At 38.1% G+C, this 26,261-nt stretch overlaps 1 protein-coding gene across 1 annotated transcript; it reads right to left on the bottom strand.

Moving 5' to 3' along the window:
• Positions 1-5,146: 5,146 nt before the first annotated feature.
• On the bottom strand, positions 5,147-25,879 carry LOC128702054 (serine-rich adhesin for platelets-like). Its single transcript, XM_070101416.1, has 9 exons — positions 25,735-25,879; positions 24,317-24,486; positions 22,284-22,448; positions 21,852-21,965; positions 21,124-21,265; positions 18,876-19,118; positions 18,599-18,735; positions 14,299-14,941; positions 5,147-5,834 (listed from the first exon to the last, which is right to left on the bottom strand). The coding sequence occupies exons 1-9, from the start codon at positions 25,877-25,879 to the stop codon at positions 5,311-5,313; spliced, it is 2,283 nt and encodes a 760-aa protein (XP_069957517.1). The 3' UTR covers positions 5,147-5,310.
• Between the last annotated feature and the right edge of the window lie 382 nt (positions 25,880-26,261).

Genomic DNA, 26,261 nt, shown 5'->3' on the forward strand with positions numbered 1-26,261 from the left:
CGTCATGTGGTTCTAGCTCTCCATGAGGCGGGCCAGTGCAACATGGGTTCGAGTCCTTGGCTAGTGCAGTGTTATTGATATATATATATATATATATATATATATATATATATATATATATATATATATATATATATATATATATATATATACAGACCTCTTAAAAGCAGTAAACGAGGGTTCCACTATCCTAAGTGCTCCACCAACCATCAAGGCATGGCACAATTTGCTACTTTTTTTGCAATGTCTGCTTAGCTGTGCCGGAATGAAGGGGAAAGAGGCTAGTGTCAATAATCATTAAATCCTTAAGAGACTTTCCTAGAGCTGATAACCTCATTTGCCTTCCCCGTCAACACGAAAACGGGAGAGGCAGAACCCCTACTCACTCCACTGACAGTGAAAAAATCAGAGTCCAGGTGAGCAACACAGTGGGGGCAATCAGAATTACCACAAGTGAAGATACAATTGCCCCCAGTGATGCTGACACGACAGAAGCACTTAGAGGAAAGCACTCTGCCAAGGAAACCAGGGGCACCAACAATTCCACTGTGGAACCATTGATTGTGCAAGAATCAGACATATGCAAAGAAATAATGTCGTTCCCGTCTGGCTCTGCTGGGAGCTACACGGGAATAAGGCCACAGCATTTAAAGGAAATGAATACTCCAGTTATCGGGGAGATTGCAGAGACGGCTTTCAGAGATCACAAGGTTCGTCAACAATTCCTTGGCTTGTCCGATTCCTAACGAAATTAAACCTTTCTTTTTCTGGTACATCACTTTGTGCCCTTGAAAAGAAGGATGGAGGAATTAGGCCAATTACTGTGGGCAACACTTTTCGCTGCCTCGTTTCCAAAGTTGCTGTCCGAAGTATTCGTGCACAGGCAGCCATGATGCTTCAACCAAACCAGCTTGACTTTGGGGTCTCTCAAGGAAGTGAAGCAGCGGTTCATGCAACAAGGGCGTATATCAACAACCTGCCTGAGGACAATGCAGTGGTAAAATTAGATTTCAAGAAAGCATTTAGTCTCCTGACAAGAGACGTGGTATTAACAGCTGTACAAGAATATATCCTTGATCTCTCCCCTTTTTTTTCAGCTGGATATAGCAAGGAATCAATGCTCCAGTTTGTAGAGCATGAAATTACATCATCAGAGGGTGTCCAGCAAGGGGATCCTCTCGCTCCATTTCTCTTCTTTATAGTGGTTAGGGAAATCACAGTCAGACTGACCATTGAGCTAAACATCTGGTTCCTGGATGATGGCACACTAGCAGGTAGAAAGGACTTTCCTAAGTTGTGCAACTTCATATGGTAACCCTATACTGCAAGAATATGACAATATCCTGAGGCAGACTTTTACGAAAGTAATTATCCTTACTGTAGAAGATAGGAAGTGGGACCAAGCTACACTTCCAGTCAGAGTAGGAGGCATTGGTGTCCGCAAGTCATCACAGATTGCGTTTCCTGCTTTCCTGCCCTCATGCGTTGCATCAAGTGGACTTGTAGCAGCGATTCTCCCAGAACATCTTAGGGTCAAGATTGGTGCCGAATAGGTAAAATTGATCATTTAGCAAGAACTCATTTAGAATTAAGTACTTTTTAGAATTGTTTTTATTCGTTCAAAGATATATTTTTTTCATTTATGTTAATGTAAATATTAATAATTTTCTACCAAAAGAACCTTAGAAAACTTACCTAACCATATTATAACAAGCGCAATTTAATTTAGCCTAATCCAACTAAATACATTTTAGATAAGTTTACAATAATTTAATAATAAACAAACACAATGAAATATATTTTTGTCGTTAGGTTCAGAATGATTTTTGCGAAATTACTGCATACACAAATTTTTGCTTGCCTTATTCGACAAGAACAACTTTGCTATTTAAGCCAAAATCGCAAGTCTTACCTACTCGGCACGACACACACACAGACACACACACACATACACACACACAGACACACACAGACACACACACACACACACACACACACACACACACACACACACACACACACACACACACACACACACATCTGATGGAATTACGAAAATTAGCACTGAAGAAACATGCAAAAGCAAATATTGCGAGATGTTTAAAAATGTAGGTGACATGAGATGATTACAGGCGACACGAACTGACATGAAGTAATTAAGGTTTAATATTGGTTGTTCCTTATTAATTTCTAAAGCCTGTTACTGACGTCATCAAGGAACATGTTAATTACGATGGAATCAAGGGTGAATATACCTTTTGATTTATATAAGAAACTTAAATAAGATTTTTTTTAAAGATGGCTTAAAATATGTAAACCTCTAGTAAACCTAGAGTAAACCAATTAAAAAAAATATCCCCGGCTTAAACATTATGGCCATATGAATGTTAATATGGCGAACGTGAAAAAATCCCAAGATTAGATAGAGGTATAATCTACAGTATACCATGTAGAATTTTTAAACTTGTTTAATCATAAACAACTTGCAAGTATTTCCCATTAATAATAAAACACAAATATCGCGTTAGAAGTATGCATGAGTCTAATACCATGTCTTTCCCTCAGAGGTTTTCCCATCAAACTGGGAAAATTCATCTAGAGTTGAAAGATGTAACAACTCTGTAGAAATCGAATTTAGTCACCCCTCATACACTTCACTGATGGATGCAGCAAAATTATGTAATAAACTTTATCCACCCTTGACTTTCATCAATAACATATTCTGTGTTGTTCTTCGCAATATATTTCAAGGATAAGCAAGAAAATTCACCCTAAATCTGTAAGCTTCTCTTAGCAACAAAACAAGTAAATACCGTACATTCTAACCACCTTCTGATGATGTAATAACAAATCACATAATTATAAGAGCTGTCTTAAATCTTATAGATGTTCTATATTTTCAAAGAAGTCGAGTAAATCTGAATACTTTGTTTCCACCTCTTTTGATCTAACTCATCATAGATTAATGTACAATATAGTTAAAAAAAAAAAAAATCTCAGTTAGGAGATTGTAGAAGATAGTTAGTTAAAGATTAGCCGGTATTCTCCCGGCCCGGGTCTTGTCCAAGTGGTGGCCCGGCCTTGGCTCCCTCTTTAGGGAGTGTCTGAGACCTAAGTCTCCCATGGGAGGAGGCACAAGTACCTCCTCATCTTTAGGACCAACTGTCCCCAGGCCTAGCCACAAGCTAGGCCTCTCTGGTCTGCCATCCCCGCCCCAAGGGGGCTAATGGGAATGACAGTCTTATGAGCTAAAGGCTCGGGCTCAGGCACCTACCCTACTCTAGAAGGGTTAGGCATGGTGTCGATTTGTAGAAGATATTGATCCAGTCATACTAGTGAGTGGATCAAATTTGATTATGATCTATTTCCTAAAAGCTGTGTGACCCTCTATGGATTCAACGCTTCCCAGTGAATAAAGCCATAAATATAATTTATCTATTACAAAGTCTACTTCATCATTACCCGTGTCAATGTTGCTGTAAAGCAGTATCTCACCGATAGAAGATTTGCAATTTCTTTCCATTCGAAATAAAACAGTGGGCGGAAAACTTTACAAGGTACATTCTCACTTACCTCTCGAGATGATCGAATATAGTTCATAAAATAGAGAAATTAATCACATATACAGTAAAAAGTTACACCAAACATATTGCTATATACACGTATTTTCTGTTAATTACACGCATTTCAAGAACGCTTAAAAAGAATCTGTGTCTATATATATATATATATATATATATATATATATATATATATATATATATATATATATATATATATATATATATATATATATATATCTGTAGTGCCATATAGGTAAAATTGGTCAATTAGCAAGAACTCATTTAAAGTTAGGTCCTTTCTTAAATTATCTCTTATACATTTAAAGACATATTTTTTTTTCATTTATGTTAATGTAAATATTAAAAATTTTGTACCAAAAGAACCTAAGAAAACTTACCTTATTATAACAAGCGCATTTTAATATAGCCTAATCCAACTAAATATGTTTTAATTAAGTTTGCAATAATTTAATAATAAACAAACGCAATGAAATATTTTTTTCGTTAGTTTCAGAATGAATTTTGCGAAATTATTGCATACACAAATTTTCGTTTGCTTTATTGGGCAAGAAGAGCGTTGCTATTTAATCGCAAGTTTTACCTATTAGGCACGATATATATATATATATATATATATATATATATATATATATATATATATATATATATATATATATATATATATATATATATATATATATATATATATTACACATATATTGTACATGCTTAGGAATTCGCAGACGGGAGAAATTATTTACACACATTATCTCAGTCCACAGCAGGATTCGAACCTGTAAACTCGGCATCAGAGTACTCATTACTTTATCTACATAGACTCCAGAGTCTAGCTGTGTGGATACAGTACTGTGTACTCTCATGCCGAGTTTACAGGTTCGAATCCTGCTGTGGAATGAGACATTATATATATATATATATATATATATATATATATATATATATATATATATATATATATATATATATATATATATATATATACATATATGCATATATGCATTTATAAGTTGCAAAATATTTAATTATACAATAACTTAAAAAATATGCTCATTGTTGCACAGTATTGTCCTGAACCAGGACAAGGAAAATAATTTATGATATCCTCACTTCTTGTGAAAACTTTTATATATTATATAGCATTTGATACTGACAAATCTTTTTTTCTACTTACACGAAAAATATATATGACCTACAAGTTATCTTATAAATGACTATTCATGGTGAAAATATACGCTTTATAAATTACCTTTGCGTTAGGGAGAAATTTATATCATGCAGAGCTAATTGTATACTATGAAATGCAAATTCAATTCGAAGCCAACTTTGCTAGTCACGCAGTAGTATACAAAAGGTAAATATTAAAGAAATGGGATTCTACACCTAATATTCCGACTAATTAAAAGCTAAACAGTCATATATCACAGTCAGAAATTCTTGATTCAAGTAAATATGTATACGTATATATATATATATATATATATATATATATATATATATATATATATATATATATATATATATATATATGACAGTGATAGAAGCATTTGTTGTTTATGGGCAAACTGCGCTAAAGCAGTTCTTCGTAAGAAGCTTTTCGTAAGCAATATACACTTGCCTCCATTTCTTTCTAGTTATTTTCATAAATCTTTGTAATGCTTTACATGTATAAAAATATTTGCAACACCATCCGATCATGTTTTCCGTAAAATCATAGATCATGTAAATTTTATCTCTCCCTGTTTTTACCGTGAGCGTGTGTGTGAGAGCCGGCACGAGGATCCTGATCACTCCTTACACTATGGCTTAGTGTTGGCGTTTTGTTAGAGCTTTCCCGCGAGGTGGAGGCCTGGCTGCTGTCAGGGGAATCCTCACACGTCTTAATGCTAGCGGATGACGCCTCTGGCACCTCCTTCGTATTCTCAGTGTCTGTAGTCTCTCCAGCAAACAGTCGTGAATTGGAAGTCAAGCTCCTCCTGACTTCTTGGTGAGGACTGCTGCTGTAACCAGACGATCCACTGTTCTCGTGTTGGTGTGCGTGGCCCTGTATGCTAAAGCTACCCATTTCATATTGAAGACCTTCCTGTTGGAGGCGAGAAGCCAGGTCAAGGTTATCGTAGTGACTGGAGGCGGGCAGAGTGTCGCGGACCGAGCGAGTGCGACGCTGAATTGCACTGAAGCTTGTTGGCTTTGTTCGACGCTGACGAGGGCCCAAGGTGGAATACCCTGGCGGGGTGCTGCTGCCTGCTCCTCCTTAGAAAAAAAAAAAACAATTGCATCAGTGTAAGCAAATTAAGGCAATTATTCAAGATCATCTGCGCGAGGTACAGAAATTATGTGCAATATTTAGTTTAAGGGCTCCACGGAGTCTGGCGAAAATTTATAGTTTATCATGTACATCATCATGTGAATTTTATAATGGAGATAATTTTATGTTGTGCAAATTGTTTTAGATTTTGTTAGTGCTTTTATGGTAAAGATAAACTGTGTTGTAACCAATCCTGCCCCATCCTAACCTAATCTAAAATTCCACTTATTAATCAGTGTCTGTCATAACCAATCAATTTTAAAGTCTCAGAGTTAATCATATCATGTTTCAAATGCTTTCGTGTTCCTAAATAAGATAAAATATTATCATCATCCATTAAAAGCATAATGCCTTAGAAAAATATCCGTTGCAAAACTCGCTTAATATTTTCCACTTTACACTATAAATTGCCATTAATTTATGGTTTAAAGTTGCTAATACTTTTGTTCATTTATTTTTTATCTTTTTTATATTTCTTTTTCTATTTATTATTTTTAAGTAATTACTGTTGCCTTTGTCATAAATATCCAATAATGTTGCAGTTTAAAAACTGTAGTGTAAAGCACCCTTTTGGCAAGACAGTGATGGAGTGAATGATGGTGAAAGGTTTTCTTTTTCGGGCCACCCTGCCTTGGTGGGAATCGGCCAGTGTGTTAATAACAATAATAATAAAATACAGCTACTACTACTACTGCTGCTAAAGCTTCTTTTCTACGACTACGACTACTACTACTACTACTACTACTATCATCACCACTATTACTACTACTACTACTACTACTAATGAAATAATAATAATAACAGTAATACAAAAGGGTATATATATAGGTCCTCTCAGATAATTAAAAAATGTTAAAAATATTTTAGAGTAATTTCAGCTTTCGCGAATAGCACTCTATGACTCATACTGGTTTAGCCCTTATTTTTAAACTTAATAATAATAATAATAATAATAATAATAATAATAATAATAATAATAATAATAATAATAATTACTATTGCCCAACAGACTGGCGAAATGATTAATGAGTAAGGTACATTAGAAGCACTAAGAATATTCAGTGGCTACACGTACCGTCTGCGCTGCAAATATTATTAGTCTTATGCAAAGATGAATTAACACTCCTGGAGATATCAGCCTTTGTGGAAAAACAAAGTAGACGAATTAGAGAGGTAGTCTGATGTAATCAATCTTTCGCCCTTATTGGTTATCTTATATTTTCCTGTGTGTCTTGTTCTTCACCTTTTCGGTATTTTATGCAGTGTTTCATGCAAGGAGTATGTTACAGTTTATTCTGCGTATGTCACACTCGCATATAGGCTGCCTCCCAACCAGCGAACCGGGTGCTAAGGGCCGATCAATATCGTACCCGTCTTTAAATCAGTACCTTGGTTCATTGGCTAATCACAGGCAAGCCTGCCAAAGCTGAAGCAACGTGGTTCACTTATAGTAAGCATTGGCAGACTTGCTTAGCTGCTGGTTGAGTATGGTGCACACTGTCTGGCTTTGCCATCTGTCACCGTTGTGTACACCTACTGTTCTATCTGCACATATTATACATACTTGTATATATCATCTGGTGAAGGCAAATATACATTATAGTCTACTGTTGAGTTTTGTTTGCTCCATATTCCCATTACGACCAGGTCTCACAGGCTATTCTTTACCTGTATTCGTAATGTACAATATGTAATAAAATAGGCGAAATATTGGAAAGTTTGGAGAGTTTTACGATAACAGCACAGCGTTTCATATTTTATTATTATTATTATTATTATTATTATTATTATTATTATTATTGTTATTATTATTATTATTATTATTATTATTATTACCATCATCGGGGGAGTGCTAAGCCCATTTGAGTCATACAATGCCTGGGGAAATAGTAAGCAGCAAAGTTCGACTTGAGGAAAGAATGGATAGGTTTAATTCCTTGAATCAAGAGCTCTCAGATCATCAAGGCAATCCTCTAATCCTCTTGAGGAGAATCTCTTTCGTACAGATTTAAGATATAACCAAATAAGATTTTTCTATATACAGCCATCTCACATTTTCCCTATAGGAAAATGGGTAATTTTTCAAAACGACTATTTACAAGTTAAACAGATATTCAGAAATTACATATAAATTTACATGATTTTTTATATATTTGGTTCTAGAGTCTCATTCAGATTCATCCGCGATGATATCGTGTATCAGACTAGTACCCAGGTTTATCATGTGCATAGATAAAAAAAAGCAGAAAATATTTACACATATTAAATGACTAACTATTCCTTATTGAATTACTCTGTTTATTTTAAAGTTTTACATCATGTGAATATCCAACACTTCGAAATTATTTTGTAATTGAACTGTATCTCTATAGTTCCATTAAATTTTTAAAAGGAATATGATATTGTATATTATATTGCCATCATAACAACTTGGTTTTGGCTGTATTATGACAAGAAATATTTTCTTGCACACTACTTTATACATTGCTTCTAATTGTATACTTACGAGATAATTTTCGTATTCCTTACTTACATTTCGGTGATGGAATATTGATATTAATACCATGAGAATGACACTGACCAATGTATACAAGGTTGTGAATCTTAACGAGGTAGCACCTTCCGTCAGAGTGCATTTCGAAAGACTGGAACAAAAGTGTTGGGGAGTTAATTATTAAGATGTCCATTGCCTACTTGCTTCAAAAAGTATTGAAGTGAAAATAAATTTGGCTGTAAGACCATGGCTAAAAGTCGTTTAGATACTGACACTGAAGTTATGACAACGGGATGAGAGACACGGCATTGAGACTGCTTGGCGAACCTGGCTCCAATACCAGAGAATGTTGAATATCCAATGATATAAGCTGCCATCCTTGATGTAATAGTTATTGTTAATATGTTTTGATCTTGGGGGTTGTAAAAACACTTTCTGATTATCCACAAGTGTTTAAAAAGTGTTGTGCCATCCACAGTTGCTGACATCTGGCACGAATTTCTTCGAATCACTGAAAACAAGGTCGACCTTTTCTCTTTCCCGGTGACGACTTCCGAAGTCATTGACAATGGATCAGACAAACTAATAATGAGCACAAGTCACATTAATGCTATGTGTACTCAACCCCCGGAGGTATCTGGTCTTAATCCACCTAAGTATGAATGAAGAGTCCGACTACCAAGTATATTTGCACGTAACAGATGCCGTGAAGCAATGGTATATGAAGGTGTCGGTATACATAATTGACAAAGATGTTAGTACTGGCCGTGGCAGAAGCTGAACGTCTCAGCATTTCTGATTTGTGGGTTACAGTCGGTGCCATGAAGAACTTCAGATATGTAGAAGGTAAAGAGGTTACATATGGTGACATATGCAGTTATATGGAATCTATATTGATAACGTTTCGCCAGCCTAAGTTTCATCAAGTGACACGATAAAGTGAATTGTGTCTGCGAAATGTCGTCAGTGAAGGTTTCAGGTGAGTATGTCATGGTATTTCACACCATGACATACTCACCTGACGAGAGGATAAAGAAGTTGGCCTTGACTATGTTCCATACATTTTTCCGATGCTATATCGATTCATTGGTGGCAGAGGCAAAAAGATTGCAAAAAACACACGGGAAACATTCATTTTTCTTATGTTGATGTAACAAGCGCATTTTATGCCTTAATATGCCTTATTACGTCTTCCGACTCTACAGAACCCTCGAAGAAGCTTTAAACTGAATATTTTGCATTGTTATACTACTGCACAAGCAGGCACACGGTCCTTCAATTTGTCCCTCAGGCAGATGTACACCCAGAACGGTAGGACTCTTCACGGAATTCCCCCAACTTATGTAGCATTGATTAAGCACGTAAAGGAGGTTTCATACACAGACGAGTGCTGGTACTATCTGATAGTGTCAATATCTGATCTACCATCTCATCAAGATGGGAGATGGAAGCACCCCAAAGCTGTTGAGATCTATTACTCTGTAAAAGGTACAATGAAAGGGTGTGGAGAACAGTGCAAATCTGCCATAGCATCTTTGAAATGCACTGTTTTGTACAACTGAGGAGGATTATGGAAATACTCTAATACAAGAAAATAAACTAAGCCTCAGAAAATCAGTTCTCCTTCATTCTCTATGTACCATAACATTTTCCTCCCACTAAAACACTGAACAAATGTTAGACTCAAGTCAACACAGTTAAAAAGATTGTCAAACAATAGACCTCATGAAAACAAAAAGTTACTATTTTTTTAAACTTGCTGCCATCGGTGCCATACCTGTAATGGCCTTCTATCCAAATGTTTTTCCAAGCGCATGAACTATTTCAATCATAATAATAATAATAATAATAATAATAATAATAATAATAATAATAATAATAATAATAATAATAATAATAATAATAATAATGTGATTACGTGCCATTACTATTAATAATATTATGATTACTAACATAACTGTTGCTTATGTTAATACTACTACCACTATTCTACCTCTACTAATTCTACCACTAAAGCTACTAATACTGCTATTACTACTACTATTAACACTAATACTATTATTATTACAGTTATTGCTCCTTTTGTTAAAATTCCATCTACTACTGATATCGTTGCAACTACTACTAAAATTAATACAGGTACTACTACAACTACAGTAACTTGAGCTACTGTTGCAATTAAATTAGTATTACTAATATTACAATTGCTACTGTAATTACTACTACCTCACCTACGATTACTGCATTTTATACTTCTACTGTTTCAACTGTAATTGTTATTCTTACGTCTATTACAATTACTACTGCTACTACAATGACTATCGCAAAACAATTTTCTTATCTGAAATATTCACTAACGAGATGCATTAATTTCTTTTACATTAGTTTGTGGTTATAAATCTGAATTCAGAAAGTTAAATCCTCTTTACACATATTGGATTCCCTTCCGAGAGCTCCTGATACAAGGAACTGGAGCTTCACTCCCTTTCCACGGATAAAACTGATTACCTCATAGAGCAAATCTTTGTCATAACTTAGAATAGGGTTACCAGAGGTTTCCAAAGGGGGTTTCCTATCTGATAACCCAGATAAGTTTTCCAGACAGTGTTTATAGATGTTTGCATACAGGGCTTCAAAAAAAGGTTTCCAGAAAGTTTCCAGACAAGGTTTCAATAGAAGGTTTCTAGATAAGGTTTCTTGGTAGGTTCCCAGAGAGGATTTCTAGAGATTTCCACACAGGATTCAAGGGAGGGTCCCCATATAAGTTTTCCAGAAAAGTATACCAAATAGTCTTCCCAGACAGGCTCAGATAGGGTTACCAGATTGGCTTCCTAGATAAACGTCCCAGATAGACATTCTAGACCGGCTTCTCGAATAATGTTTCGAATTAGACTTCCAAGAGAGGGTTCCCGATAGGCTTCTCAGACAGGCTTTCCGGATGTTTACAAATTAATTTATGGAAGAAAGTTTCCACACAGGCTTCCTAGATAGATGCTGCCAAAGAGAAGTTTCCAGATAGAGACGTCAAAATCAACTTAAGACTCACTTCTTCTCTTTAAATATATCTCATTTTCACACATCGATAAAGAACTGGAGATTCACAATGGCAAGAACGTAACCAGTGAAAATTTGGGAATAATGCCAGGATCAGTAACCCAGGAACGTAATGTCAGTCTTAATTTATGGCCATTTTTTTTACTCCTGAGAGACTGATGGTGGGAGCAGACACTATTACCGTTGATACAGTGAAACTGGAAGCTACTGTTGGAATTAAATTAATCATACAGGCAGTCACCGTTGCCGATACCACAGCGATACAGCCTCTGTTGCTGCTAAAACAGTGATACAGACAGCGTTACAGGCTCTATTGCTGCTGTTACTCCTTAACATGCAGTCGTTGTTGTTGCTAATACAGTTAAAAAAATATCCAAATAGACAGCGATTGTTCATGTTTATAGTACATGAAAATAGTCACCGTTACTGTATGTATATATATATATGTATATATATATATATATATATATATATATATATATATATATATATATATATATATATATTCATATATATATATATGTCGTGCCGAATATGTAAAACTGGTCAATTAGCAAGAACTCGTTTAAAATTAAGTGCTTTCTAAAATTTTCTCTTATACTTTTAAAGATATATTTTTTTCATTAATGTTGATGTAAAACATTTTAATTTTGCACCAAAAGAATCTTAGAAAACTTACCTAACCTTATTATAACAAGAGCAATTTATTTTAACCTAACCCAACTAAGTATATTTTAAATACGTTTACAGTAATTTAATACTAAACAAACACAATCAAATATATTTTTTTCGTTAGGTTCAGAATGATTTTGGCGAAATTATTGCATACACAAATTTTCACTTGTCCTATATGGCAAGATGAACGTTGTTATTTAAGCCAAGATGGCAAGTTCTGCCTATTCGGCACGACATTATATATATATATATATATATATATATATATATATATATATATATATATATATATATATATATATATATATATATATATATTCATGGAAAAAATCGCCAACACAATGCTCACCAACGCTTCAGGAAAGGACAAAGCTCGTCTCCTAGCGGTGAAGGCACCACACTCAGGAGATTTTCTTCTAGCTGTTCCCAATTCCTCCCTGGGCATTCGAATCGACCCACAGCCATTCGCATTGGTGTTGCTCTTCGCCTAGCCGTCCCTATACTCACCGAACATAGGTGTATTTGCGGCAGGGCGACGGCGGATGAATTCGGACTTCATTGTCTCGTGTGTCCTCATGCTAGACATGAGGAGGTCAATGACATCATAAAGAGAAGCCTCGCCACAGCCCGTTGCCCACCTCAACGGGAACCCCAAACACTGAGGTCTGATGGAAGTCAAAATCGCCGTGATGGAGCCACTATGCTACCCTGGGAGGATGGTAAACAGATTGCCTGGGACTACACCTGTGCCGCAACATTGGCAGACACCTACTTACCATACTCCATACCTGAAGGGGGTATTTACACATTCAGGTCACGGTAGCCCTCCCAGGGCCCACGATGCCCCTCCCAGGGCCCATGATGCCCCTCCCAAGGCCCACGATGCCCTTTCCAGGGCCCATGATGCCCCTACCAGGGGCCACGATACCCCTCCCAGAGCCCACATAGCTGGTCACTGTGACGCTAAGATTTCTGTACAGCAGTTTTTCCAGACGATTTGAATTGCGGCAACTTTTTGTTGGCTGAAACGACGTCTTACCAAAAAACTTAGAAAGTAGTAGAATTACTGACAAAATGTTAGATAAATGGACACAGATGCAATTGATATGACATTTTATTGTGGCAACGTTTCGCTCTCCAGGAGCGAAAATAATGACATATTGGGGGACAGGCTTTTGCTGGGTCAACGTTTCGCTCTACTTAGATTTCTACTGTTATATTTAGGGTAAAAGAATGTACCCCGAATTGGCTCCCAGCTCCTGGGGAAAATGAGTGACAATCATGTTTGATCCCAGGAGAAGATAGAGTCAATTCCTCGTATCATGAGCCCCTCACCCGTATCAAGAAACCTCTCTTGAGTGGCGATATGTGGTCCAGGCAAACATTTGTTCTTCAACTTCTGTCTTGGTCTTCAGACAACATTAAGATTATTAAATCAAGGACGGGTTAGCCTTTCCCAACACATGACCATCAGCTACCCCGGCCACAGTCGTCAACACTGAACGGGTCCGCTTATAAGAATAAATCGGACCAGCCTATTTATTCTGACAAATCAACCAGCAAAAAAATACTACGGCTGAAAAAAATCACATCATGTAATTTCGTGTGTAAAAACAAATCTATTTTGACTTCTATCTTTCTCACAGAAAATGTATTAGGGAACTGACAACACAAACCAAATTAGGGAAATTATAAGAATTTGCATTGGTAATGCGAAGTGTTGCACATGCATGGGTAATTCGGCCCAAGGAGTTGGGACAAAGGTTGGAAAACCCCAAAAACTGATAAAAACTTCATTACGTATCAGAACAGATATCATCAGTAGAACAAAGTTTCCCTTGGAGACCAAGTTTCTCTAAGTGGTCTCCAAGCAAAACGTTGTTACTCTAGTGAAGGTATCCATTCTGCCACAATTTTTATTTTTATCAGTGCATAGAGCGGGGAAGCACCATCTTTCATCCGTTAATCGCGTCACAGACACGATACCTAAAAGCAAAATAATATATTTTTATTACCAGAATGCCAGTGACTATGCAGCGTGTCGACCTTCCATAATGTGGATTAATAAGGTTTAATTTTAAATTAAGTCTTGTAATGCAGTTAATAAATAAACCTGAAAATTATAGCTTTCATATGAAATTCATTACAACACGTACAGTTAATAGAAAAAAAAATAGTGTTCATACCTGCTGTGAATGATATCAGACTGTGTTTGGAGTCTGGGTTCTCAGTTCTGAGGCTGTAAAGCCCAGATGGATTTAGACTCGAATATTCAGGCAGGTTTTGCTGCGCCAGACGCTGTTGCCCAGGTGATAAACGTGGGATCGCGTGAAGGGTGTCTTGGATAAGCTGTGGAGTAGCCTGTTGCTGCTGTAGTCCCCCTAGAGAAGACAGGGGACGGAGGTATCCTTGGGCATACACTCTAGAGTTGTTGCTTCGACTTGAGCACAGGGAGTACTGGTCGTCTGCTGGGTATGTATCAGAGCTCCTTCTGCGGTGGACCTCCTGCAGTGTGTTGTCATAGAAGCTTGAGCCCACGGAACAGACGTCGGGCTCGGTTGTGAAATTCACCAGATCGTGTTGTCTCTGGGATAGTCCCCCTTCGTCAGGTGACACACTTCCGCTCGATGAGGACTCCCCTTCGGTCCACTGCTGTGAGGGGCCAGCTGCAGCAGCTTGAGTGGTCTTGGGAGCGGTGTTGTTGAGGACTAACAAGGTGCTCTGGGTAGTAATGATGCCTCCGTTGTGACGTGGCATCATGTGGGTGTTGGAGCTGATGGAGATGTCACTTGTGGCTAGAGTCATCATCTCACTCTCTTCCAGCTTCGTCTGAGGAGAAACATGATATAATAGAATTAGTGTACAGTTAATGAATGGAACGTGAAGCTTAAGTTGTAAAATAAATAGAGCTAATGAAAACTATTTGAAACAAGTCACTTTCTCTATGTAAAAGCTACTGACAGACAAAAAAATTATTAATTACCAATTAACATGGTTATAATTATCGATGAAATGGTTATCTAAAAAAAAAAAAAGAGAGTAGAGTAAATGTGAGTAGCAACGACTTAGGAGAATCACACATGAACGGGAACCTGATTCATTGATAACACCTCGTTGAATCATTGATGACACCTCGTTGAATCATTTATGACACCTCGTTGAATCATTGATGACACCTCGTTGAATCATTGATAACACCTCGTTGAATCTTCACTCAGACACGATGGGCATCGGAACGCCTCACTACCGCAACACTCAGAAGTATAGGTATTAAAACAATTCCATTCTAGTCAAGAGCTGTTTAGTAGGAAGTAGATTTTGTAATATCCAGTACAGCTGACTGCTAAATTATTTCACATGCAGCCACGGATCAGTTAGGAAGCTGGGAATAGCTCCAGTTCCTTGGCTTAAGAGCCCCATCACCAGCATGAATGGATCCCTCTTCAAGAAAAAAAAGGCGATCAGTGTGTATTACATAGAGCGCTGCAGCTCTACAAAGTGACAGAGTGTAAAGCCTCGCATTACACTATCATTTACATATTATGGTAGTCGACATGACTCACCAAATCGTAATGACACGATTGCAAACGAACAATACCACGGGCGGGGTTAGAACCCGCGATCAGTCTTAAAACTCCAGGTGGACGCGTTAGCCACTGGGCTAACGCGTCGACTCACTGATCGCGGGTTCTAACCCGCCCGTGGTATGGTTTATTATGGTAGTCAAAACAAAACTCTATAGTAGCGTTCAGAAGTGACGTATTCAGAGCTTCATGTCACTGTAACACTCACATGTTGCAGTGTTTTCTCTACTGTAACACCCAGAAGTGACTGTGTTTTAAGCTTAGCACTAATGTAATACTCAAGCGGGGCATGGCACATGTTCTTTTAAAATTATTCATGATGTTTAAAGTGTTTTTGAGAAACTTTTTGCACATTTAGGTCAAATGTAGGACTTCATTGATTGATTTTACTCTCTCTCCTTTCCGTTCCTCTCTCTCTCTCTCTCTCTCTCTCTTTCTCTCTCAGATATACAACCTGTTGCTAGGTAATCTATTTTAAGATTCGAAAGCTTTCGTACAACTGCTTTGAGAAGATTCTAGAAGAAATTCTTATCACATCGTGCTGTAAAAAAATGTGTCAAAATATACCTTGAATTAGGTTGAAAACTTAAATTTATTGAAATTATGTCGAGGGAAGTATGTAAACAATTTTCCAGCGCTTTCGTAATAACTCAAACACATTCTCAAAGTCCATGAGAATGTAATTGAGAGACGACGAAAGCGCTTGTAATTCATTTACCATCTACTGTGGTTTATTGCACATTAATGTATCACTTTTTTGTGCTCTTATTTCAAGAATATGTGTTAAGAATATGCTTCTTTTATTATGTAAAGCGATATATCATATGTTTTAATCAAAATTCGTATGCATACGTGTATATTAAAGTATAGCATAAATTTGTATATCGTGTTAATAGTTAAAGAAAGGAAAGAAAATGAAGGTGGATGTGGGCAGGTGGTGTGAGGAGGAAGCGTTGGCAAGGTTGGCCAGACTGTTGACCCAACTGACGAGGCTCAACGGAATATTTGCTCTGCGTAATTTTCACCAGTCCTCTCTACCGTTGTTTGTCGACTTATCAGGAGGGATGGCGTCCTCTACACTGGCAAACTATCGAGTTCCCTTAACAACCTATGCTGCCATGATCCACTTGGGAGGGATGGCGTCCTCTACACTGGCAAACTAACGAGTTCCTTTAACAACATATGCTGTCATGGTCCATTTTTGAGGGATGGTTGGTCCTCTACACTGGCAAACTATCGAGTTCCTTTAACAACCTATGCTGCCATGGTCCATTTTTGAGGGATGGTGGGTCCTCTACACTGGCAAACTATCGAGTTCCTTTAACAACCTATGCTGCCATGGACCACTTGGGAGGGATGGGGGGTCCTCTACACTGGCAAACTATCCAGTTCCTTTAACAACCTATGCTGCCATGGTCCATTTTTGAGGGATGGTGGGTCCTCTACACTGGCAAACTATCGAGTTCCTTTAACAACCTATGCTGCCATGGTTCATTTTTGAGGGATGGTGGGTCCTCTACACTGGCAAACTATCGAGTTCCTTTAACAACCTATGCTGCCATGGTCCACTTGGGAGGGATGGCGTCCTCAACACTGGCAATATATGATGCCATTCTCCACCTGGCATAACCAGTCTCTCCGCTTTACTTCCACAAGTCATACTGACGGTTTTTATCTGGGCTGAGAGGATTGTACTATGTATGGACGATCAAATGCCATAAAATAAAGTTTACAACACTGAAATTCTCTACTCGGTGAAGTTTGTTTTACTGAGTTTATTTTAAAGGAAAGAAATGCTATTGTGGAGGGTGGAAAAGTAATGAAAGAAAATCAACATGAAATATTGATGTGTGTGTGTGTGTGTGTGTGTGTGTGTGTGTGTGTGTGTGTGTGTGTGTGTGTGTGTGTGTGGTGTCGAATAGGTTTCTCAATCGTTACCACATTACACCGCGAATTTGATAACATTTCACAGCAAAAACCTGCTTCCTCGCTGTTACCAAACGGTTGCAGACTGTGACTCGTACAGGTAACTTGCTGGAGAGATATAGATCTCCACACTCCACGACAGTAAATACACATTAACAGTATCATAAAATGCGCATTTCTTGTACGTTGTGTGGGTTGACTAGTGTGAGGGGCCTTACCACAAACCTCCATCTCGCCAAAGATTCAGCTATACCTGCAACTGGCTTCCTGTACTGCCGTGTGAATTAGAGGTAAGAATTCAGTTATCTAGAAATGGGATGGCAGGTTTCTGGACTGAACTCCACTAATGGTTTGACTGGATCACTAACCTAATCAGTCATAACCCACACATACACCCTCTGTTCTACACAAGAACTCTAGGTCTTTCATGTTGCAGTTAACGCTTCTTCAGAAGCTTGCAGTGATGCATAAGGAATACATAATCAGAGCAGGTGCACTGAGTATATTCTCGCTCATGAAGCCAGAGCATAAAGGAGGTGAACAAAATAGCTCTCACTGATACATTGTTGACAGTGCGCTCCTTGCATCATTGTCTGGTTTGAAGGTTCACTAATGATCTTACGCAACGTAAGTGATCAACTGAGATGCATGGTCCTTGAATTTAAATTCATTGGACATATTAGGGAGATAATACGAAATTCAGGTTTGCGTGCGACTGTCTAGTCTATAGAACTTTAGGTTATCAAGACTATTCATTAATCATTTTTGTCTTTCGTATAGATTTTTGAGGTAACAATGCCAATTAGAGGCATCATTACACGAGTTCGAGTTGATAAGTGTATATAGTATGAGAGCAGAATTAGCTTAATAAGTATAAATTTTAGAAGTACATTAGAGATCACAGTAATGAGGAGTCTGAGTTCCTAATGACTTCACCAAAAATGTTGAAAGCCTTTGTCTTGAGGCAGACACCTACCTGATATCCTGTTGGAATGTTAGAAAAGTTGTTCGAAGACATAGTTGAGAGTGGGAGTAAATGGTTGGAGTTTGCTGGAGTGGGCACTGGTGTGGCTCCGCTGGATCCCAGAGCAGAGCTCTTGGAGGACGATGTCACTGTTGTTTCACAGGAGATACAGTTGTAAAACTTTATATAACAATAATAATAATAATAATAATAATAATAATAATAATAATAATAATTCACTAAATGATCAGATGATAAAACCATATCATAGGCAAAAGTCAGCACTTACTAGATGGCTGTCTGTTAACAGCGCGGCGACGCACGAAGCAGGCGATGATGGAGATGTTGAGGACGAGAAGAGCTGCCCCTGTCAGCGTCATGATAAGCAGAATAAGACGAGGTACCCTGGAGGAGCCCTGGCTGGTGTTACCCTCGTCACCGCCTCCCTCAGGACTCTCCTCATCATTTCCTCCCGGCAGCCCGCTCGTGGCCACCGCCAGACCCTGCAGACTGGTAGGTCCGTCGCTCTTGCCTGCGTAGGAACAACGAACAAAAAAATTCCGAAACCTTGTATGTAGGATATGATCCGCTGATTATGGGATTTATGAATTATATCATGGCAATCTCTGGAAAGAAATGCTTAAATATCAGCTTGACACACTAGAAGAAACAAGTTTTTCAGCGCTAATAACTCATAATGACCATTTTAATATTTTACATTTCCAGAAGAGTTCTAAAAATTATCTGGATTGTGTTAATATAACAACATCAATGAAATATAAATTTGTTAAGTATACCAGGCAAAATGTACGAGAAATTGCTACTGGAAGAGTGAAAAAAAGAGAGACCAAATAACAGCGTAGAACACAATCGTAATATTTATATATTCGTTATAAGCGGATACTGTACCTATTTATCGAAAGACATGCAAAACAGATTAAGCTTTATCCGTCATAACATTAAAAAATAACTGTCAACTGGAAAGTATTCAGTCAATGGAAATGAAGAAAATGAGTTTACTCAGTTTAGCTGAAGGGAAGAATGTCGTCCGTGGAAAATTATAGACCTCTGGGCTTAATATCAAGAGTCTGCAAATGCTTAAAGAAGATCACTAGATCATGTGCTTTAGTACCTCAACACAAATAACTTACTGACTTTAGGTTAGGTAAGGTATGTCAGGAAATAGGAGAAGTGTTTCCTGACGCGGGTCCACTGACTTGCTACATAATTATGGCCATGCGGTTAGCAAATATTCTACGGTATTGTACTGTATAGTGATGATGCGACTCTTACGGATGCAGTGCTTGGTCTATTATTAGTGTGATGTATGGTCTATTATTAGTGTGATGTATGGTCTATTATTAGTGTGATGTATGGTCTATTATTAGTGTGATGCATGGTCTATTATTAGTGGTCTATTATTAGTGTGATGTATGGTCTATTATTAGTGTGATGTATGGTCTAATATTAGTGTGATGTATGGTCTAATATTAGTGTGATGTATGGTCTTTTATTAGTGTGATGTATGGTCTATTATTAGTGTGATGTATGGTCTAATATTAGTGTGATGTATGGTCTAATATTAGTGTGATGTATGGTCTATTATTAGTGTGATGTATGGTCTATTATTAGTGTGATGCATGGTCTATTATTGTGATAAGTGGTCCATTATGAGTATTTAAAATCTATTATGTATAATTTTTTTTGATTTACGATCAGTTACAAGTGATTCTTGGTCTATGAGTTTAATGCACGATCTATTAGGAATACTTCACAGTCTATTATGAATTCAATAAAGGATCTGTTACGAGTGCCTCATTGCTTATTACAAGTGATTCATATTCCATTCTGGATAAATTATATTTTACAACAAGTACGAAAATATAACAGCTTCCAGTCCGTAATTATTCCTTTCATTTAAAAATAATAATAATATGTTAAACTACTACTGTAACTTCTACTAGTACTACTACTACTGCTACTACTACTACTACTAATAATAATAATAATAGTAATAATAATAATAATAATGTGGTAATGACCCAGAGTATACCACTGCTTAGTGTCTACCAATGCACTGTGCTCGTACATCCTTGAAATTTTACACACTAGTTTGCATTTGCTTCACGCAAAGACAGTTACATGAATTTGTTGCCCCACGAGACACATTTATTCCACTAAAAGCCCCTTGAAAGTCCAGCGAGTTTTGTTTTAATTCAGCTTGTTTATGCATCAGTTTAACTTTGTGATTTAAAAGCTTACGTCGCCAGAAAATAGAATGAATTTTCAACACTATGATTTCTGTACATTTTAGATTATATTACTGAAAATTTAGGTTGTTGTATAACTACTAATTACATATTCATGAGGATTATTGGCAGCTACAAAATGGAATGCTAATTCTGAGTATTTACTCTGTACTACATTTACTACTACTCTTACTACATTTCTAAATATCTCCTAAATTACAATCTCTGTCAGGAGGACAAAGATGGTGATTCAGGAGAAGAAAGATGGTGGCTATGGCGAAGACTTACCAAGTAAAGTAAAGAAGGAGAGGGAGACGAAGTGTGATCTGCCGTGGTCGTTGCTGGCCTGGATGGCTGCTGTGTACTCTGTTGCTGCTGATAGTCCTGACACCCTGGCTGACCTCGCACCTCCACCTGACACTTCTACGTACTGAAGAATACAGAAATAGAATATATATATATATATATATATATATATATGTGTGTGTGTGTGTGTGTGTGTGTGTGTGTGTGTGTGTGTGTGTGTGTGTGTGTGTGTGTGTGTGTGTGTGTGTGTGTGTGTGTGTGTGTGTGTCGTGCTGAATAGGTAAAACTGGTCAATTAGCAAGAACTCATTTAAAATTAAGTCCTTTCTAAAATTTTCTCTTATACTTTTAAAGATGAATTTTTGTCATTTATGTTAATGTAAAAATTAATAATTTTGTACCTAAAGAATCTTAGTAAACTTACCTAACCTTATTATAACAAACGCAATTTAATTTAGCCTAATCCAACTAAACATATTTTAGATAATTTTACAGTAATTTAATAATAAACTAACACAATGAGATACATTTTTCTCGTTAGGTTCAGAATGATGTTTGCGAAATTATTGCATACACAATTTTCTCCTGCCTTATTCGGCAAGAAGAGCATTGCTATTTAAGGCAAAATCGCAAGTTTTACTTATTCGCTCAGAAGTAAACGCTGACTTGCTCAGCAGCGTAAGCAGAATTAAGATAACACTCAACACATACCTTATATTCAATGGCATTTGCGGATTTGTACTTGAGAGTGTAGCCGCTAGGGGCGCCACCATCCAGGCTGGGCGACCAGGTGAGCCACACCTCCCCTCCCGTCACCTTGCTCACCTGTTGGTGGAGTGAGGCATATGTTAGTGTACTGGGTGAGGGAGGCAGATGTTTGTTTACTGGTGGAGGGACGAAGATGTTAATGTACTATGTGGTAGGAGAAAGCAGATATTTATGTACTGGTGAAGGGACACATGATAATGTAATTGTGAAGGAGACGAATATGTTAATGTACTGGTAAATGGTAGCAGTTGTTATTAAAATTATCTTGAGGCAGACAACAATAATATCAAACACATCTAATCTACAGTATTTTTCTTCCTATTTCTTCTATTTTCCAAATTATAAACTGAAAATTAAATTGCTTATGACACTAACGGAGAAGTTTGTGGGCGGGTGTGGGCGTGCGGGTGGCTTGAGAGTGAGCAGGACGGTATGGGCGCCTAGAGAGTTATGAGCAGTGCATCTGTAACTGGTGTAGTCCTCAGGTGCAACGTTTCTAACTTCTAACGTGGAGGCCCACAGCAGCAGTCCGTCCAGCAGCTGGTGATAGCAGCAGAGAACACGCCAGTGAAAAGGAGAGAGACGAACAGCGTAAGAAATATTCACTAGGGAGAGAAATACTGAGTAAGCACACATAGGTAAGCGTTGGGACATTTTGGTGAGGACACAAATGTAGTGGAACACTTCATTTGTACAGCGTTTTACTCAACGTTGGCCTTTATCAAGTGCATAGTCAAATGTTGGAGAGAAACAATGTACACCTTGGACTCCAGTGCACTCGTGACTTTTCATAAATTGTCGGCATTTTGCCACTGTATCCACTTAGGACGTTTTACAAGATGTTTCGTCATTTCACCCAACATTGGCATTTATCAAGTACATAGCCAATGACGTTTAGGGGAAACAATGTACATTTTAGACTCCAGTGCATTTGTGTCATTTCGCAAACTGTCGGCATTTCAACTATGCATCGACTTAGGACGTTCTATTAGGAGACGTTTTGACTGCTAGAGGCTTTATCAATATATGAACACAAATTCCGCAGCGGGCGAGATGTCTCGTAATACACATCTTAAGTGTTCAGTACCTGTCTAAATTTCACAGTATTATGGAACTCGTATTAGTAATGAAAAAAAAAATGAAATACCTGAGACCTCTCGTGAGTTTACACGTTGTAATTATTTACGTGAAGCGCTAAACCCTTACGGGTCATTTAGTGCAAGGAGTGTGAAAGGCTCGATCCTCCGTCAGCCAATGGCGAGAAATGTTATTCTCAATAACCAGGCTTCTAAATTCCCCCCCTTCCAGTCGTCCTTCTCTGAGGGGTCCACTCGGTCCACTGACACTCCAGGTAATGATACTAGGTTTCACCAGGCACAAAGATTCACTTGAAACTAGGATTCCTGATTCACATAACAGGAAACTTCATCGATCAACAAGAATTTCAAGAATTGCAAGAATCATCACCAACAACGATGATCACTAAGGAGAATCATCACTAACAAGGATCATCACTAACAAGGATCATTACTAACAAGGATCATCAATAACAAGAATCATCACTAACAAGGATCATCACTAACAAGGATCATCACTAAGGAGAATCATCACTAACAACAGGATTATAGCCTCAGAAATGACCAGTATTCAACTAAAATCATAAGATCACCAGTCGCCACAAGTCACCAAAACTAAAAGTCACAAGCATTCACAAAAAAATACGTAATCATCAATCACTAGAATTCACCCTAAAAATAGGGAACTACCACCCCCCAGGATTCCTCAGAAATAAGGAATCACTAATCAGAACACATTCGTTACATCATCTGAACATTTAATGGGACTCTGGGCATTATGATTCTTGGTTTGTTATGATTCGTTAGGTACTAGGGTCGAGCAGTCACCGGAATGCGCCGCTCACTAAGACTTACCAGTTACCAGCCAGTAAGATTCGTTGACTACGAAGAACCACCAGTCTTTGAAATCACCAGTCTATAAGATTCTCCAGTCATGAACAATCAAAAGTCTTCTAGATTGGCCACTCACAAGGAATCGCCACTCTACAAGAGTCACAATTCGCCAAATCACTAAGAGTCTCCATTACGTAAGATTCGCCATTCACGATGATTCATCATTCAACAAGATTTTCTAATTACGAAGAATCACCAGTCTACAAGTTTGGCTACATACAGAAAAACAAAACTCTTGATGATTCGCCACGCACGAAGAATCAACACTTTATGTGATTGGTCGCTGACGAAGAATCAGCACTATGCAAGGTTGGTCACCCACGAAAAATCAACACTCTACAAGATTCGCCACTCACAAAGAATAAAATCTCTACAAGATTGGCCACTCAGGAAGAATCAACACTCTACAAGATTCGCCACTCACCATTTCGGACTCACCTCAGGTTCATGGATTTTGAACTTGTCACTGTTGAGGAGGATGAGTCCACTCTGACTGCTCCAGACGAAGGTGGGAGGAGGAGCGGCCCGCACCTGACACATCAGCTGCCCGCTGCCGCCCACGGCCGCCCAAGACACTTCTTCTTGGTACTCAACTGCGGCCACTCCATCTAGGGACAAGAATCAGAAGATACCTTCCTCCGAATGGTACTTACATTGCTTTGTCATATGGACGGGGAAACAGAAAACCCATAAGGCACTCTATGACCCGTAAGAATCACAGAGTACCTTGAGAAAGGGAAAGTAATTGGGTTTGATCCATTGAAGAAGATAGTAGTTCCAGTAGTTCCAATATTACATTTGGTAATCCTTATGGTGCAACTGAAATTTCTACATTAAAAGTTCTATAATAATAAGAATAACCACCAAAGTCAATATATTGTTTTAAGTAGTACAGCAGCAGCGCAAGCATCATGGAGGTCGAATGCCTACAATATCTATACAGAGATGAATACGTTACACTGCCCTGGGTGGAACTGTTCACCACTAACCCGCTAGTTAGAGATGTAACTGAAAAGACGTCTTTGTTTGTAGGTGGTTAGCTGTATTACCATCAGTGCTTTTGGACCAAAAATTTCTGTCTTTCGTACTCACATGAGACCACCAGATAGGCCTTTGCTGGTGGTGCCGACGCCACTAGGTTTCGGGCGTGACATAAATAAACACCTGTGTCAGCCCGTGTCGCTGGCTCCATCACCAGCCTTGCCACGCCCACGCCGGACGCTAAAATCCTTCCCGTACTGTGAACAAACCATTAGGGGAATCATTACTTAAGCTGCTATACCTCCTGAGTCTATAGTGGTACCGTATTACTGATAAGATGTCATACCGATAGGTTGATGCGTAAGACACCTGTGCAACATTTGGGGATCTTTAGTGCAGAAATGTTTTAGCAATAAAGATTCCTAAGTGTTATACATGTGGTAGTATTCTTGCTAACGTCCTCATCGCTACACTGAAGTTACCTTGTTCACACTCCAACAGCACACCTAGCAGACCAGAGGGTTTCATGGCTTAATGGGCTGTTGGAGTGTGAGCAAGGTAACATATATGAAGGGACTCAGACTTAAATCATTCAGATAGGAAGTAGAGTTCCTGCAGTGAAAAAGGTGGAATGTGAAGGTTGCAGTTTGGAGAGCCGTTGTTATTATATTGCCTGAATGTGTTTAATTTTTTTTGCTCATTCTACTTCGGTTTGTGTGGCATGCAAAGAGTACGTTACATTTATTCGGCGTATGTACACACTCTCATATAAGTTGCCTCCCAACCAGCGAACCAGGTGCTAAGGGTTTAACGATACAGGGGGCCCCATCGTTAAATCAGTACCTTGGTTCAGCCAGTCATATTGTGGGTCTGACAATTGCGGAGTTGATGTGGTAGCACTCGCGATTCACTCTTGCCAGATTCATCCAGTTGCTGGTTGAAAGCTGTGGTCTCTGTCTCTGCCTGTTGTCCTTGCCTCTTGATCACTGTAATATTATTATTTTCCAAAGTTTTGTACATAGTGTATATGTAAATATATACTATCGTATTCGGTGAAGGAAAATATAATTAAAAATCTACTGCTTTGTTTATTTTCGCTCCATGCTCTCATTACGGCCAGATTACAGGCCTTGATTACCTGAAACAGTAATAGTGGGAGACGGCTGGAATGTTAAAAAATGAGTGAATCTTAACCCTAGTGGAATATAACAGGCAAAGCATCCTGCAAGAAGGAAGTAGGAAAACAAAACTATTGTTCTAACCTTGTAAACTGTCATATAAATCAGGACAGCCTCACAGTGTGTTTGTAATTGCGTTAATAATAAACTTACTGACATGGGTGAAGGAGGCATTTGTGCAACACCTGGGTATCTTCCTTTGAAAACGTTTTCGCTGCACAACA

Source organism: Cherax quadricarinatus, chromosome 77 (assembly GCF_038502225.1).
Source record: "Cherax quadricarinatus isolate ZL_2023a chromosome 77, ASM3850222v1, whole genome shotgun sequence".
NCBI classification, from domain to species: domain Eukaryota; kingdom Metazoa; phylum Arthropoda; class Malacostraca; order Decapoda; family Parastacidae; genus Cherax; species Cherax quadricarinatus.